The sequence below is a fragment of the Liolophura sinensis genome, chromosome 1 (assembly GCF_032854445.1).
Source record: "Liolophura sinensis isolate JHLJ2023 chromosome 1, CUHK_Ljap_v2, whole genome shotgun sequence".
Taxonomy (NCBI): Eukaryota; Metazoa; Mollusca; class Polyplacophora; order Chitonida; family Chitonidae; genus Liolophura; species Liolophura sinensis.
In genome coordinates, this window is record NC_088295.1 from 7,975,916 (window position 1) to 7,992,239 (window position 16,324).

At 39.5% G+C, this 16,324-nt stretch overlaps 2 protein-coding genes across 2 annotated transcripts; one reads left to right on the forward strand and one right to left on the reverse strand.

Annotated features, from left to right (window-relative positions):
* Positions 1 to 999: 999 nt before the first annotated feature.
* On the reverse strand, positions 1,000 to 5,329 carry LOC135481967 (large ribosomal subunit protein bL27-like). Its single transcript, XM_064761763.1, has 3 exons — positions 5,289 to 5,329; positions 3,375 to 3,574; positions 1,000 to 2,874 (listed from the first exon to the last, which is right to left on the reverse strand). Exons 1-3 carry the CDS (start codon positions 5,323 to 5,325, stop codon positions 2,680 to 2,682), a joined length of 432 nt encoding a protein of 143 aa, XP_064617833.1. The 5' UTR covers positions 5,326 to 5,329; the 3' UTR covers positions 1,000 to 2,679.
* Positions 5,330 to 5,585: 256 nt separating this feature from the next.
* LOC135461535 (crossover junction endonuclease EME1-like) lies at positions 5,586 to 13,667 on the forward strand. Its single transcript, XM_064738673.1, has 11 exons — positions 5,586 to 5,744; positions 6,226 to 6,975; positions 7,346 to 7,468; positions 7,803 to 7,973; positions 8,295 to 8,387; positions 8,775 to 8,893; positions 9,113 to 9,239; positions 9,708 to 9,823; positions 10,350 to 10,533; positions 10,809 to 10,865; positions 13,170 to 13,667. The coding sequence occupies exons 1-11, from the start codon at positions 5,586 to 5,588 to the stop codon at positions 13,278 to 13,280; spliced, it is 2,010 nt and encodes a 669-aa protein (XP_064594743.1). The 3' UTR covers positions 13,281 to 13,667.
* The last annotated feature ends 2,657 nt before the right edge of the window (positions 13,668 to 16,324 follow it).

Consider the following 16,324-nt stretch of genomic DNA (forward strand, 5'->3'; position numbering starts at 1 on the left):
GAGCACATGTACATTTTAGTATAAGAGAGTTCAAACCCATCGGTATAATTAACTGCTTTAAGACTCTTCGATTTTCCAACAGTTGAAGTTTTTAAAATCTATTTATGTTATATATTTTTTGGGTGCTTTACGTAAAACTCAGAAATATTTCATATGTAATGGTGGTCAGCATTATGGTGGGAGGAAACTGGGCAGTGCCTGGGGTAATCCAACAACAATCTGCTGGCAGACGATCCCATGTACATCCAGAGAGGAAGATAGCATAAGCTGGGCTTGAACTTGTAGCGACTGCTCTGGCAAGACTGGAATCTTTGTGCTGCGCTAGCCACAGGCTGCCAGTCTTCATCCAGTATACATGTGCCTCAGCACTTAACTGGGATGGAAACAGTCATTATTTTGAAAAGCAAAGTTTTCCACACGTACAGTTCAACTATTCTATGCGTTTTTCTTTTGGTGGTTTTCTATGGAATGAACATGTGAAAAAAAAAACTATGCAAATGAAATATGGAGTGTTGTTCATTTTGGTATTTAATAAAGTTGTTCATGTTTTATTTGTGTGTTTTTACTATGATGCTATTATCCTTACAATAGTTTTTAACAGATCTTAAATTTAGATATACAATTTTGTGTGTTTAGTCATCTTAAAACAGAGAGAAGGCATGACTTGCCTAGTTCTGGAATCACAAACCATCAATGTTTTTACATATGCAAGGGAAACTTTGAATGCTTGTTATATCTAAAATAAATCAGACTTTAAATAATTCATTTATTTGATTGGTGCTTCATGCTTTACTCGAGAATGTTTCACTTGTACAGTGACGAGCAGGGTTATAGTGGGAGGAACACTCGGCAGATTCCAAGGAAACCCGCAACCTTTTGCAAATTTTATATGATTTAAGTATTACATGTATCTCAAGATCAATGCAGATATCAAATTTTTAGATGATACATTGTTTCTGGTTTCTCAGAAAAAAAAATAAAAATAGCAAGAATGAAATTTATAACAACTTTATTTCAAGATATCACACATTCACTTAATTATACTGCACCATTCCAAGGCATTGAATACAATAAGATGAGTCTTTCGTAGACAATTCCTGGTAAAATTTAGACCTAGGCCTGTGATTGTATTGTCTTGCAAGTCATTCAGTAGTAGTGTGATGACACTGTCATGGTACAAGTACTCCAACTTGATAAACAATCTACACTACAAGTTTTGCCACATTACAACTGCCTCTTACATGTTAGCATTTACTTTTGACCAAATGAAAAATTATGTTCCATAACATTAACAGACATCGGTACAAAACTTCCTGATCTTTCACTGCTTGTTTTTTGTCCTGAGTATTTCAGTTACAAGATGGCAGTCAGTTTTAAAGGGTGGATGAAACTACCTTCATGTGGCAAGAAGCTGAAGAAATTCCACAATGGGGATCTGTCCAACAGCCAGCTGCAGGGCCTTGAAGCCATTTTAGTGTTATATTATATATATTGCACTAGAACAAATGTTTGATGTAACAATTGATCAAGGTGTGGCTTCACATTACCACCACCTCTCTAGAACACAGCTAAACTTCCGCCTCCTTAAAGGTGGAGAAAACATAAAAATGACAAAGTTCAGATGAAAGAGTGAGAAAAGTCATTCTTCAATGTTGTCTTCAATATTTTTTCCCATTTTTCCGTAAGGACGAAAAGACATTTGGAAATAATTTTTGTATGGTGGGTATTTGGGATCACCTTTTGGTATTTATAGTCTTTGTTTAATAACATCATAAATGAGGATGTAACACAGGTTTAACAAATATTTTTGCACTAGAATTTGTTCTTGTGAGCTAACAAATGTATTAAACCTCAATTTGGATCAAATTTATATTTTTAATATGTTCATAAATATTATCGTATTTAGGTTAAATGCATATATGTCGATATAAACAAATTTACATTCAAATAAATTTATTGGACAAGCATCACATCCTTATTTAGAACATTATTATGCAGCAATGATAAATACCAATACTTGGTCCCAAATACCCACCATATAAAAATATTTTCAAACACGCTTTTCTCTTCAAAAAAAAAATTAAAGATCATACTTGCAAATAAGTTTTGACACTCTTTCATCTGATTTTGGTATCCTTTTTATGTTTTCTTCTCCTTTAATAAATTCCAGTCCGTACATGTCACATAACTTCATATTGAGAGGCCCTCGTAAAGACTGACACAAACCATGAATGTGAGAGCATGTAGACAGTTCTAATTCCACACTGTGGAATTGGCGTGTCCATCTCAGTATCTGTAATTCTCCTATAACAACAAATTCCACGTGTGTATGTGAACTGATGAAGAATGTCATTGTCTGGTCAAAGCTGAAAATATTGACTTGTGGTCTGCTACTGGGTCATACAGACAAATCACACTTGAAGCACTACTTCCATTTATTTCAGCACATATATGTTCACTTAACCCAAGGTAACATGAGTGGAAATTGTTGGCGATCACTGGTAATGTTCAACGCTAGTGGCGCTAAATAATGCCAAGTGGCCACTACTTCCTGTGAACAACCCCAGATTCATGGAAGTTTGCACTTCCCTCCAAACTCTGCTTTTTAGGGATCACATGGAATATCCAGTAGCGATCCCTTTGCCATTGAAGGTTACACACACACTAGTACCAGCAGCATCAGACTTGAGAGACAAGTTTGAACTTCCCATGTTGAGGTACAGGAAGCACATGAAAAAACTTCTTATAGACTGTTAGTCCCTGTGAGACTGGTTCATACAGAGGACTGTCTGGATATGGAGATAACTTCTCACAAGTAACAATAACTTGTCCATCTTCTAAAGCTGTTAGTGTGTTGTCAAAGCCAGCCCTCACCTATAAGAACAATATATATTATAATAATTCACTGTGACATAAAATTTTCATAACCTCTATATAACCAAAGTTTTCCTACTCCAGTTTAGCAAGAATGGTCAGAATTAAAATGAAAACTATAAAAAAAGGACTACTGAAATGTGAGCCATTTCATCAAAGTAGGACATTCTTAAGAACTAGGAGTATCTGGTGCTAACAAGAAAATCTTTTGTATTGTCAAGAAAAATTGTAACACCTGCTTTCTTCACAAAGACGTTAACGTATATCTGCTTTCTTCACAAAGACGTTAATGTATATCTGCTTTCTTCACAAAGACGTTAACATATATCTGCTTTCTTCACAAAGACGTTCATGTATATCTGCTTTCTTCACAAAGATGTTAATGTATATCTGCTTTCTTCACAAAGACGTTAAATGTATACCGAGTATTCTAGTCCTCTACAGTGCACATGAGTAGAATCTACATGTAGGTAGGGATAGCAGATCATGGCTATACTTACATACTGTCCCGGATAGTAGCGCAAGCCAAGTTGTCGTACCAGGATCTCTCCAGCGTGGACAAACTGGCCATCCTGTCTCTTCCATCCCCTGCGTTTACCAATTGTACGACCTTTCATATTTTTAGTGGAACCTCCTGCTTTCTTTGAAGCACATCTAACACTCTGCCACATCTGAGAATCGAAACCTGCTGGAATAGCAACTGTAAATGTATAAATGATACACGCTATTAGTAATAGCTGCCATGCATTGTACAGCGAAGTCCTGTATAAGATAGGTGTGACTGATGCTTGCCAGTAAATAGCACCTGGTCTGAGTGGCCTGTGTACTCTGGCTAAGCTAATCAATCATGGCTCATCAGAAGTGGAAATGACACTAGACGCTGCTCAATGCTTATCTGGATGAAAAAACAGAAGTGCTATGTCAGAAGTTTTGGAATGAAACCAAAAAACAGCAACAATCATGCCTGTATATAGTGTGGAACATAAATTAGAGAAGTAGCGGTCACCAAAATTTGGCAGTGCATTTATAAAACCATATTCAGTCTGGTGTAACCTTACTAACCTCCAAAAATCTTCCGTAAAATAGTCCACACTATCATTAACTGTCTTAGACATTGAAATGTCCTGTTATCTCATTGGCACATGCAAACCACAGACGTATAGTCCCCCGAGTACTTGCCAGCCTTGATATAACACTATTGGCTGTATCAGTGTCTTGTGGTCGTTCCCCATAAATGAAAATCTGTATGGATCAATGTACTAAGTACATGCAGGGAGGGGAGTTCAAGGCATTTTGCACAAGATACAAACGGGGGGAAGGGGGTCAAATAGCTAACAATATGAAAATAGGTACTTTATGAACGGCCCCTTGAGGACAGTGCCATAGTTCTTTATTTCATATTTTATTTGATTGTTGTTTACTGCCATATGGTACTTCAGTAAAGTTGGAGGTCACATGACCACCTGTTTGTCTAAAACAAAATGGCCACCCAATGTTAAAGCATTGGGGAAAAAGTCACTTTTCGCCACTTCGCTCATGAGCCGCAAGGCCAAGTTGTACAAAATAACATCACGAAAGCACTGCAGAAATACTCAGACTATCTGGAAAGCTGAAAATTATACAAATCCAATGGATACAAGATCTCTGACAGCAATTCAAAATAGGCATTTTCCTATGCAATAACTTTGGAAGGATTGTTTTCTTTACCCACGTCGCTTGTTACTAAGGAGATCATATCTCAGCCAATGAAACAGCGGCAACTTCAGCAATTGAAGTGGTCAGTACTAGACCCTATTTTGACAGATCAGGGAAGGTAACAATGGTCTAGGTACTGGACTAAAACTGTAAGTGCACACGTTTGTGCACATCTGTATTTTTGCAGGAGACACAGGAGCCCTGAGGTGCGAGGCAACGGAACTCTGGCAATACTCCAAGACAAATAAATATAAGGATGCAGAGCTCTACGGCAGTGTAAGCAAATGTAGAAATATGCAGAGCTAGGCCCTTAGAAATGTTGGCTCTTCCCCCATGAATCATCGTAATGTAATGAAGGTCCTAGTTCAAAGCTGCAGGCATAGTATTAGCCTCTTCCATGAACTGGCATAACTCTAACACGTGACAGCGCTCAATACTTTACTCCCACTAATTTAGGCTGGACACCCTGTCAGTCAAAAGCTAAGACGACTGATTTTGAAGTCGTAGACTTAGATATCACCCGTGTTGAATATGAACTCAAATCGAATTCACACGGGTTGCGAGGTAATCGATCGGCCACCACACACAATGTGATCCACACACAGTGTGATCCATGCAAATGTGAGGAAAGATCGAAAAATGTATCTGTTACCTATGAACTAGCTAGCGAGGTCGCGTCCTCGAGGTGGATAAAAATTGAAACACCCCTTCAAACCTACCGATATTCTTTAAAATTGACTGGCAACTACCGAACATCTTTCCCATGATGGGGGCTGCCATATTGAAAATAATTCCCGTCTTATTCTTACGCACTAAAAATAATTAGTCTTACATTCTGATTATACACCTTTCTCTAAGATCCGCCTTCAAAACTATGACGGGTTTGTGGTTTGAGAAAAGTTTTCAATCCACGACACACACTGTTAAGAGCGCTGAAGAATGGTTCATTAGGTGAACTATTTACCGGAAATGGTGGAATTTACAAATGTTGTGCGGCTGTCAGCGCAAATTTCGAAATGTCTCAGTCTGAAGACACAGAACGTGAAGTTTTCTTGGAGGAAGATGTGGTGCAGGTGTCTCTCATCTGTCCCTTTGCAAGACAAAAAGATATTCGGAATGACTTGATGGTCACTGGATGTGTTGAAACCACTGTTAACAATTTTTTAGATGGGACGGTATGTATACAATGAATACCCACTCTCAGTATCGGAAGCTCCATGTACCTCACTAACACAACGGCGTCGTGTGCTACATGTAGCTAGTTTTCAGTGGTGTCACAAAATGCTATCAGCTGTGGTGTTATCTGCTGATGATTTAATGAGGTTGCTAATTATGTTTGCATGATTATTCCCAGAATTATAAACCTTACAAGATCACAAAATGTTTTTGATGTTGTAACTAAGTGAACTGAAAAGTATTATGTACATATATCATATTCCCAGTACTACTTTAAATTAGTATGTACATGCCTAGCTCCTGTCATTGTCATGTCAGAACTGCATGCAGAGGTAAATAAATGATGAGGGACATAGATTGTGTCAGCAGTGTTATTTTCATACATATATTAAATTTCAAATTGAAGGGGTGTGTCCTAAAATTTTAAGATAAATGTAGATGTATTTGTTGTTGAATCATTTATATCTTTTTTGTGTTCAGTTTCTTCACAGTGAGCTTGGAGCTAATGATAATGATCAGGTATATCAAGTTAGCGACATTTCAAACAGTGGATTTTATCTTTCGCACATCAGAAAGACTCCCAGTGACACTGGGTGCAGTTCTACTGATATAAACAGTGACAGCGATTGGGATAACCCAGTGTGTTTGCCATCAGCGAAATGCAGTGCTCATGAAAAGAGTGGAAGCAGTTGTACAGAGATAAACTCTGATGATGATTGCGTACAGATTGTTGACCACACAGAGACATCTTTGAAAAAACCCACCACTGTTGCATGCGAGGCTACAGTTGAGATGTATGGAGGACATGAAATATCTGACAGTTCAGAAGGGGATGAGCTCCCTAGTCCTATGGAATCCAAAGCTCTTTCTATATCCAGTGGAGATGACTTGAGTGTTGAAGAATCTAAGCCTCTGTCATCCTTACTCTCTAATAGAAATACCTGTATTGGGAACTCTACACCAAAATCAACTATTGATATCATTATGGACACTGAGGAGTTGCCAGACCTGGACTGCTATGAACCCATGGACTACATGGATTCACATGCCTACACAGATTCTGCTAGTGTTCCCAGTTCAGAGTGGTCCCAGAGATCTGTAGACACTTTACCCTGCAGCCAGGCATCAGGTATATCCATATCTTCAGGAAACACAGTTGCACCTGATGGGAAGGCTAAAAAGAAAAGGAGGACCCCAGGAGAAATAGCTGAGAGTAAACGCCAAACTGAGGTGAGTGTCAAGCAGAGAACTGAAACGGAACTTGATTGTAAAATTGGTAATACAAATTATATGAGCTGTAATGTAGTTATATGTATGTTGTTTGCTTAGAGTATAGTGTATTTTGTCTGTCAAATTTTAAAAGAGACCACAGATCTGTATACCAGTTACAGAATGTCAGTTGATCCATTAAAAACTGACTGTACACAGCCAACACAATGTATTATGTATCATGTATTTTCATGATTTGTATCTAAATAAATGTAACCTACAGAATTTAATAAAACCAGTCATTAAATAACTTTTCTTTCAATTTGACAAATTGTTGAATAAGGTTAGACAAGTGTGTACAATCAAATAACTGGTTTCATTTGAATCCTAGCACCGAAAAGTCCAAAGAGAGCAGGAGAAGAAAGAAAAAGAGGAAAGGAAAAAAAGGGAGGTGCAAGTCAGAAAAGCCATGCAGGAAGCAAAGAAACAACTGAGGCCAGGTGATTGTATGAAAGTGAGTTACCTCCCCTTTAACAGAAGCGCAACCAAGTTGCAGAAATACAAGTCTAACTGCTGTGATTCTTACAGGATGATTCTGCTTACTGGCAAAATCAGGAAAATGTGCCTGGCATCAAAGATATAATTAACCACAGTTATGTTCCTCAAAAAGCTTGATGTTTATAGGATTCGTTTTGTCGATAAACATTGTATGACCTTATTCTGAGCTTAAGAGTGGAACAGTCATGAGTTTGTCTGTATTGGCAGATGTATATGTATTAGGTCTTAAGTTAAAATCCCATTGATGGGATTCATATTTTTTTTTTCTCATCCAAATACATTTGCTCTAGTACATCACAGTTGTGGTAGATCTGGGAGTGATAAATGCAGGACCAGGTGCTGCTGTGCTGGCAGCATTCGATGACTCAGAGGTGAAGTGTGTGGCTGAGTCCTTAGCTGTACCTAACACAGTTATCTGGAGACGAAAACATTTGGAACATCGAATGGCAGATGATGGATCAGTAAGTACATGTTGTGTGATTAGGTATTAGAAGCTAGTTTTAACAGTATCAGGAAATACAATGAAGGTAATGTTAGACATGATTAAAAGTGGTGAAAAAAAAGCTGTCACTACAACTAGTGCCTTTTAACATTTTCCTTCAGTAAAATAATGGAAAACTGTACTGATTTGTTAAAATAACTTTTATCTAAATGTATAGTATTTGGAAGAATCCACAGATCATTAAAATACGAAAAACATCAGGTTAAAATAATTGGGACAGTGTGAGAAAATGTGTTGGATACACTTACATGTGATTTGCCTCCATAATGGTTTGTTGTAGTTTGAAATGATAGAAGAGGAGCAGACAGAAAAGGAGGTATTGGTGGTGTTGACCAAACTGGATTTTGTACAGCTGGTGCAGAACTCAAGACAGGTTAATTGACACAGACTTCAAAGGATATACAATCGCAATGTATATTTCAGATCTTATTTGTGCAAAAGACGGTAAAATGTCCAAATATAGAGATAATGAATGTAAGTAGTTATAATTTTCAAATTGTGGCTTATCCAACTTGTAGAGGAAGAATGCTTTGTGTTTGTTTATCTTATTTTCTTCAAGCTAAAGAGACAATGTTAGGCATGTTGGCTTATTTGTTTATGGAATTTTGAAATCATGGTCATAATTTGGTGACAGGAAAGGTGTTTTTCTCAATGTGTCTCTTTACTTTTCTTCGTGATTTTTAAAATGCCCCTTGCACTGTAATGTTCATGTTACACTTCTGTGCCTACTGATTTTTCTCATGTCTCTTACTTCATCCAGGCTCAACAAGAAGGGTTTTGTAATGAACCAACTTTAGTCAGTCATGTCCAGCATATTCAGCAGGTATACGACAACAGCAGGGTGACCCTATTCGCTCTGGGTATGACTCAGTACTTCAGGTACGGTGCACTGCACATCCTCTCTTTACTGGTATCATGATGTGGGCAATGACAGTAGTGAGACAAAAGTGTGTGTCATTTTCCTGCTAAAGTGCCAAGTGCCCCTTTCATTAGCATGTGAGTCATATACTATAAATCATCATTTACCTCACTTTTGTCGTGGCATTTTGTAGCAGAGAAAGCAGAGATACACCAACACTTCTTTTAACTGACCCTCAGGGAGATGAAGAACTGTGTTCAGAGACAGCATAGGGAGGCTGTTAGAACAGCTGGTCAAGAAGTGCCCAACAAGAAGCGGGCTAAACAACAGAATAAAGTGATATTGTCTCGTATAGAAGTTGAAGAGGTTGGTATTTTTAGCCCAGTTATAAGTTCTGTTTGCGGAGTTTATGTTACTGCGGGACTGTTATATCAGAAGTAAACATGAAATTCATGTTAGCTGCAATAAAACAAATTTTGGCGGCTAATGAAAATCCCTTAGTTATGCATACTCTGTTTGAATTTTACATATTAAACATGATATTTGTGTATTTTAAACCCTTTATCTGCAGTGTAAAAATAAGCTCTATTGTATTACGATGAAAAAATATTTACTTATAATTACTTAGTAAATCTCTGAGGATTGTTAATTATTTTTCATGCATTTTAACCATGCTAGATTTGTGTGTTACCCTCCAACAAGCCTGGGAATCTCAAGGGGCAGCTTGCTCTTACTTGTTGTTCAGGAGCTGGTTAATTTGGTTCAGTAAGGGTCATTGATTTGTCTGAAACTTAGTAATTGACTTTGGTGTTCCATCCTCTCTTATTGTATCAGGTGCTTGTGGGTCTACAGTTAGAGACTGGCTGTAACTACCAGTTAATAGACAGCAGTAAAGAACTCGCAGATTTGGTTAAGACCTTCACCAAGGCTGTGGCAGAGGCCCCTCTTAAGTATGTACCACTAGGTTATATTGTGTCCCAGTGTTGGTTGCAGTAAGCCATTTGAGCAATGTAAAATTAGTTGAAGACCATTCTCACCAATGTGGCATATATATCTGTGTGTCAGATGTGGGAAAGTTTGTCAGTTACTTGACAAAGGTCAGTGGTTTACACTGGATACTCTGGTTGCCTCCACACATACAACTGCCATTTAATAAGTGAAATACTTTTGAATATGGCATTAAACAAAAATTACATAAATAAGTCAAATAACAAAATTGCTGAGTATTCACATAAGCATACTTGAACTCATTCAGGGGTCATTGCTAGCCCAGCTGCCTTATGGGTTGTCTCAGGAGAGAACTTTCCATTACTGCTGGTGAGACTTTGTTTTGGAAAGGCTTAGACTTAATATTAGGTACCTGAAGCAGAAAGGTAGTTTTCCATCAGTCGTAAAGCTGACTACTAAGACTTATTTGATTAACATTTTCCGCTTAAAAACGATGTGAGCAAGATTGATTTTTTGTTATTTTTTTAGGAAAGATCGCCTCGAGTCTGCCTTCTCTTTCCATTGTGAGGGAGGCACTGTTGGTAAAGTGGATAAAAATGGAACTGGCTTGCTGAAAGTGTGGAAGCAACAACTACAGCAGTTTAAGACAATCAGTACCGAGATGGCTAATGCTATCATCTCTGCCTACCCTTCACCTCGTTTACTCATTGAGGTGGGCAATCAACTTCAGCTTGAATGCAGTTTGATTCTATTACAGAGAGACATGCATGTGATGCAAAGTGAAATTTGATTTTATTTGTTTAAAATGGTATGTTTTAAATGTTGCCACACCCTATGTAAAGTATGTAAACCTGTATAAGCCTTCTTTTTTTCCAGCTGATAATTGGTCAGTTAACTTTGTACAGAAAACATAACTTTATTTGCATACTTTGTTTGGAATAATACTAAATAATGTTATTAATAAATAATATCTTTTTTTTTATTCAGGCATACCAAAAGTGTTCCAGTGAAAGAGAGGCTGAACGATTGCTGGAGGACATTGTGGTATGTATGGGGATAAACAGGGTTGAGGGTGTGTTATAGGAAGGGATTGCTGGAGGACATTGTGGCATGTGTGGGGATAGACAGGACTGGAACATGTTATAGGTTTGTGTGTTATAGGGAGAGATTACTGAAGAATATTGTGGCATGTGTGGGCATAGACAGGACTGGGGCATGTGTTACAGACTTATGTGTTACAAGGAGGGATTACTGAAGAACATTGTGGTATGTGTGGGGAGAGACAAGACTGGAGCATGTGTTACAGGCGTGTATGTTATATGGAGGGATAACTGGAGGACATTGTGGCATGTGTGGGGATAAACAGGGCAGGAGCATGTGTCACAGGCGTGTGTGTTATAGGGAGAGCTTACTGAAGAACATTGTGGTATGTATGGGGAGAGACAAGACTGGAGCATGTGTTACAGGCTTGTATGTTATATGGAGGGATAACTGGAGGACATTGTGGCATGTGTGGGGATAAACAGGGCAGGAGCATGTGTCACAGGCTTGTGTGTTATAGGGAGAGATTACTGGAGAACATTGTGGCATATGTGGGGATAGACAGGACTGGGGCATGTGTTACAGGCTTATGTGTTACAGGGAGGGATTACTGAAGAACATTGTGGTATGTATGGGGAGAGACAAGACTGGAGCATGTGTTACAGGCTTGTATGTTATATGGAGGGATAACTGGAGGACATTGTGGCATGTGTGGGGATAAACAGGGCAGGAGCATGTGTCACAGGCTTGTGTGTTATAGGGAGAGATTACTGAAAAATATTGTGGCATGTGTGGGAATAGACAGGACTGGGGCATGTGTTACAGGCTTATGTGTTACAGGGAGGGATTACTGAAGAACATTGTGGTATGTGTATGGATAGACAAGACTGGAACATGTGTTACAGGCTTGTATGTTATATGGAGGGATAACTGGAGGACATTGTGGCATGTGTGGGGATAAACAGGGCAGGAGCATGTGTCATAGGCGTGTGTGTTATAGGGAGAGCTTACTGAAGAACATTGTGGTATGTATGGGGAGAGACAAGACTGGAGCATGTGTTACAGGCTTGTATGTTATATGGAGGGATAACTGGAGGACATTGTGGCATGTGTGGGGATAAACAGGGCAGGAGCATGTGTCACAGGCTTGTGTGTTATAGGGAGAGATTACTGAAAAATATTGTGGCATGTGTGGGAATAGACAGGACTGGGGCATGTGTTACAGGCTTATGTGTTACAGGGAGGGATTACTGAAGAACATTGTGGTATGTGTATGGATAGACAAGACTGGAACATGTGTTACAGGCTTGTATGTTATATGGAGGGATAACTGGAGGACATTGTGGCATGTGTGGGGATAAACAGGGCAGGAGCATGTGTCACAGGCTTGTGTGTTATAGGGAGAGATTACTGAAGAATATTGTGGCATGTGTGGGCATAGACAGGACTGGGGCATGTGTTACAGGCTTATGTTACAGGGAGGGATTACTGAAGAACATTGTGGTATGTATATGGATAGACAAGACTGGAGCATGTGTTACAGGCTTGTATGTTATATGGAGGGATAACTGGAGGACATTGTGGCATGTGTGGGGATAAACAGGGCAGGAGCATGTGTCACAGGCGTGTGTGTTATAGGGAGAGCTTACTGAAGAACATTGTGGTATGTATGGGGAGAGACAAGACTGGAGCATGTGTTACAGGCTTGTATGTTATATGGAGGGATAACTGGAGGACATTGTGGCATGTGTGGGGATAAACAGGGCAGGAGCATGTGTCACAGGCTTGTGTGTTATAGGGAGAGATTACTGGAGAACATTGTGGCATATGTGGGGATAGACAGGACTGGGGAATGTGTTACAGGCTTGTGTGTTACAGTCAGGGATTGCTGGAGGACATTTTGGGTATGTGTGGGGATAGCCTGGACTAGAGCATGTGTTACAGGCTTGTGTGTCATAGGGATGGATAACTGGAGAACATTGTGGTATGTGTGGGGATAGACGGGACTGGAACATGTGTTACAGGCTTGTGTGTTACAGGGAGGGATTACTGGAGGACATTGTGGTATGTGTGGGGATAGCCTGGACTTGAGCATGTGTTACAGGCGTGTGTGTTACAGGGAGGGATTACTGGATGACAGTGTGGTATGTGTGGGGATAGCCAGGACTTGAACATGTGTTACAGGCTTGTGTGTTACATCTTAATGACAAGCTTTAAATGTTTCTGATTCTAACATTCAGAAAAGCTTTGTGTTTCAGCAGACTGAGCTTAATTAAATGGCAAATATCTGAAACATTCTTTTGACAGGTACGACGTGGCGCAGGTGCTTTGACAACCAACCGCAGGATTGGGAAGGAATTGTCGCGGCGTGTATATCAGCTTCTAAATGTCACTGATCCAGAATTCATCATAACTTGAGGTCGTGGGAGAGAGGGTTTACCTTATACACCACAGCAGTATTGAGAATGTCATCTATGTGACACAGAGGATTGCCTTGCAGATCACACAGTGGTACTGAGATGGTGGGATATATGACCCACAGGTTTGCCTTACAGATCACACAGTAGCACTGAGTGGGTTGGATGTGTGACATCAAGGTTTGCCTTACAGATCACACAGTAGCACTGAGTGGGTTGGATATGTGACATCGAGGTTTGCCTTACAGATCACACAGTAGCACTGAGTGAGTTGGATATGTGACATCGAGGTTTGCCTTACAGATCACACAGTAGCACTGAGTGGGTTGGATATGTGACATCGAGGTTTGCCTTACAGATCACACAGTAGCACTGAGTGGGTTGGATATGTGACATCGAGGTTTGCCTTACAGATCACACAGTAGCACTGAGTGAGTTGGATATGTGACATCGAGGTTTGCCTTACAGATCACACAGTAGCACTGAGTGAGTTGGATATGTGACATCGAGGTTTGCCTTACAGATCACACAGTGGCACTGAGTGGGTTGGATATGTGACATCGAGGTTTGCCTTACAGATCACACAGTAGCACTGAGTGAGTTGGATATGTGACATCGAGGTTTGCCTTACAGATCACACAGTGGCACTGAGTGAGTTGGATATGTGACATCGAGGTTTGCCTTACAGATCACACAGTAGCACTGAGTGAGTTGGGTATGTGACATCGAGGTTTGCCTTACAGATCACACAGTAGCACTGAGTGGGTTGGATATGTGACATCGAGGTTTGCCTTACAGATCACACAGTAGCACTGAGTGGGTTGGATATGTGACATCGAGGTTTGCCTTACAGATCACACAGTAGCACTGAGTGGGTTGGATATGTTTACCCCACAGATCACATCATTCTCTAGTATTCTGCTGAGGTAACTAACTGGTTGCCATGGCCACCTGCATTGAAGCCATAGCATAGCCTTTACTATGATTGTGTTGCTGCAACTTTCAGGATTTATTAAAGCAGACATGATTTTTTTCCGCTTTTTAGCGGAATTCCGCTTTTTCTGTGTTCAGTTTCGATTAATTTACCTGTTTTCCGTTTTTTTTCTGTGTAGTAACATTTTGTAAAGTTCCGATTTATTTCCTCAAAATAAAGTCGAAGATTCTGTCAATTTGCCGATGCATGGCTACCGAAATCTGGCATTGCCGGAGGTTATAATGTTATCTGAATGGAGTCTATTGTCCAGTCAGATCGTGTGTTTCATTAAGCCGAACTGTTTCAACCAATCGGGAACCAAATACCATTATTCGAAGGCAGAAGCAGAGCCAGCCCGGTCAAAAATGGCGGCAACGTCTCGCAGTATCGTGGATCGATCAGATAAAGATTTTGATGCGCGTACAGTGGACAAGGGGTTGAAAAACATCTGGAGGTGGGATTGGCTTGAACGGAAGGTCGAAGGGGAATACGTGGGAAAATTCATGAGGAAGATAACATCCGCCGGTTTGGCTTTCTGCGAGTTGTGCCACAAAGATGTGCATTATGGGGGTTGCGGACGGAAGGCGCTAGCACAGTTGTATTCTGTGCCATAACATGCCAATCTAAACATTTGACTGAAAATGCTGAAAATGACCTGTACACTGCTAACAATGTCTGAACCAGAAAAAATCTGTTACATGTATTAAATTTTGGCTTTGGTACAAAAATGCATTCTTCTCTCTGTCCAGAAGATTAGAGTTCTGTGGGGACAAAGCAGATGGGAAAATCTGTAAGTCAGAAAACAGTGTTGGTTTTCTTCATATTTTACAGGATTCTAGTTTGATTTTAATAGCCAAAAACGTCCCAGAATCCATTTTCAGCCACGCAGATTTTTCTAGCTTCCGGGGCCTAGGTGGCCCCTGGACCCCGGCCTTTTTGGGCTATGATAGTAAATTTCAGCTATTTTCTTGGTTCACCACAATCATGTCTGTTAAAGGTTATTGGCTGTATACCTTTTGATCATGGAAAAGATTCATGATGAGTTTTATCGAGGGATTTATTTGAACATACATTAGATATACAGACATTGACAGTGTTATTAAAGGTGAGATATTCATGTACTTTATGTTGGGTTATTGTTTACCATCCCAGTATCAGTGCTAAAGTTTACAATACATGTACTAATGTCTCAGCTTTATACTGGTTGTCTTTCACAAGGAAACACACATTCTGTCCTTTGAGACAGGCGTTTACAGACTATAGTGTGTATACATGTAAATATTAAAGTAATCAACTGGTTACTGCAGTACATATGGCCTAGCAGGCAGAAGTTACTACATGTGCAGCTCTCAAATATTACCTACAACCTAATGCAGAAGAAATCAATTATTATAAATGCTTTCTTAGACTTGACTTGGTGATTACGTTGCACAAGTAGAGCAGTCGTTTTTCATGGATCATTCAAATCTTAAGTCTGTTGTTGGAATATTGAATTAAATTTAGTATGTATGTAAAAGTGCATAAACGACAAATTTTACATCAAATGATATGGTATTCAATTTCACGTTAAAAGTGTTCAGGTTGAATTGAACTGAGGACATTTCTGTTATATAGATGTAAGCTGCCTACCTTAACGTGTTATAGTTAGTAATCGTAGCAAGAGTACTTGTATCATGTCAAGCTGAAAAGTGCAAGTACTCATTCAGTGTTACTGAAAGTTGACCTTGAACAAGGTTATTCCTGTACTTGTTATTAATGGTCCCGAGGTGTGCACAATTTATCTGCAATGGTTACGCAGCTGGGGTATCACCTGCCACTGCATCACATGCACATACATGCATACCATGTTATTTGTTACCAACAGCCAGGTAACCATGTAATTAATTACAGTTACCCAGTTACAGGTGCAGTGAAACCTGCCTCTAGATTATTGAATCCTGCTTAGCATGCCCAGAATACTGTCAGGTGTACAGAAGTCCCTAAATTCAGATTTATATCCTAGGTGAGGTTTAATGGGAATATAAGTTAATTAGTACAGTTGTGAAATGAAGGAATGTAGACACTTATGTCAT

Coding starts and splice junctions, on each gene's coding strand:
- LOC135461535 (XM_064738673.1), top strand. CDS start 5,586: ATGTCTCAGTCTGAAGACACAGAACGTGAAGTTTTCTTGGAGGAAGAT. Junction 7,469..7,802: donor GGCCAGGTGATTGTATGAAA/GTGAGTTACCTC, acceptor CATTTGCTCTAG/TACATCACAGTTGTGGTAGA. Junction 10,866..13,169: donor GATTGCTGGAGGACATTGTG/GTATGTATGGGG, acceptor TTCTTTTGACAG/GTACGACGTGGCGCAGGTGC.
- LOC135481967 (XM_064761763.1), bottom strand. CDS start 5,325: ATGTTCGGTAGTTGCCAGTCAATTTTAAAGAATATCG. Junction 3,575..5,288: donor GTCAATTTTAAAGAATATCG/GTAGGTTTGAAG, acceptor ATACATTTACAG/TTGCTATTCCAGCAGGTTTC. Junction 2,875..3,374: donor GCTACTATCCGGGACAGTAT/GTAAGTATAGCC, acceptor TTGTTCTTATAG/GTGAGGGCTGGCTTTGACAA.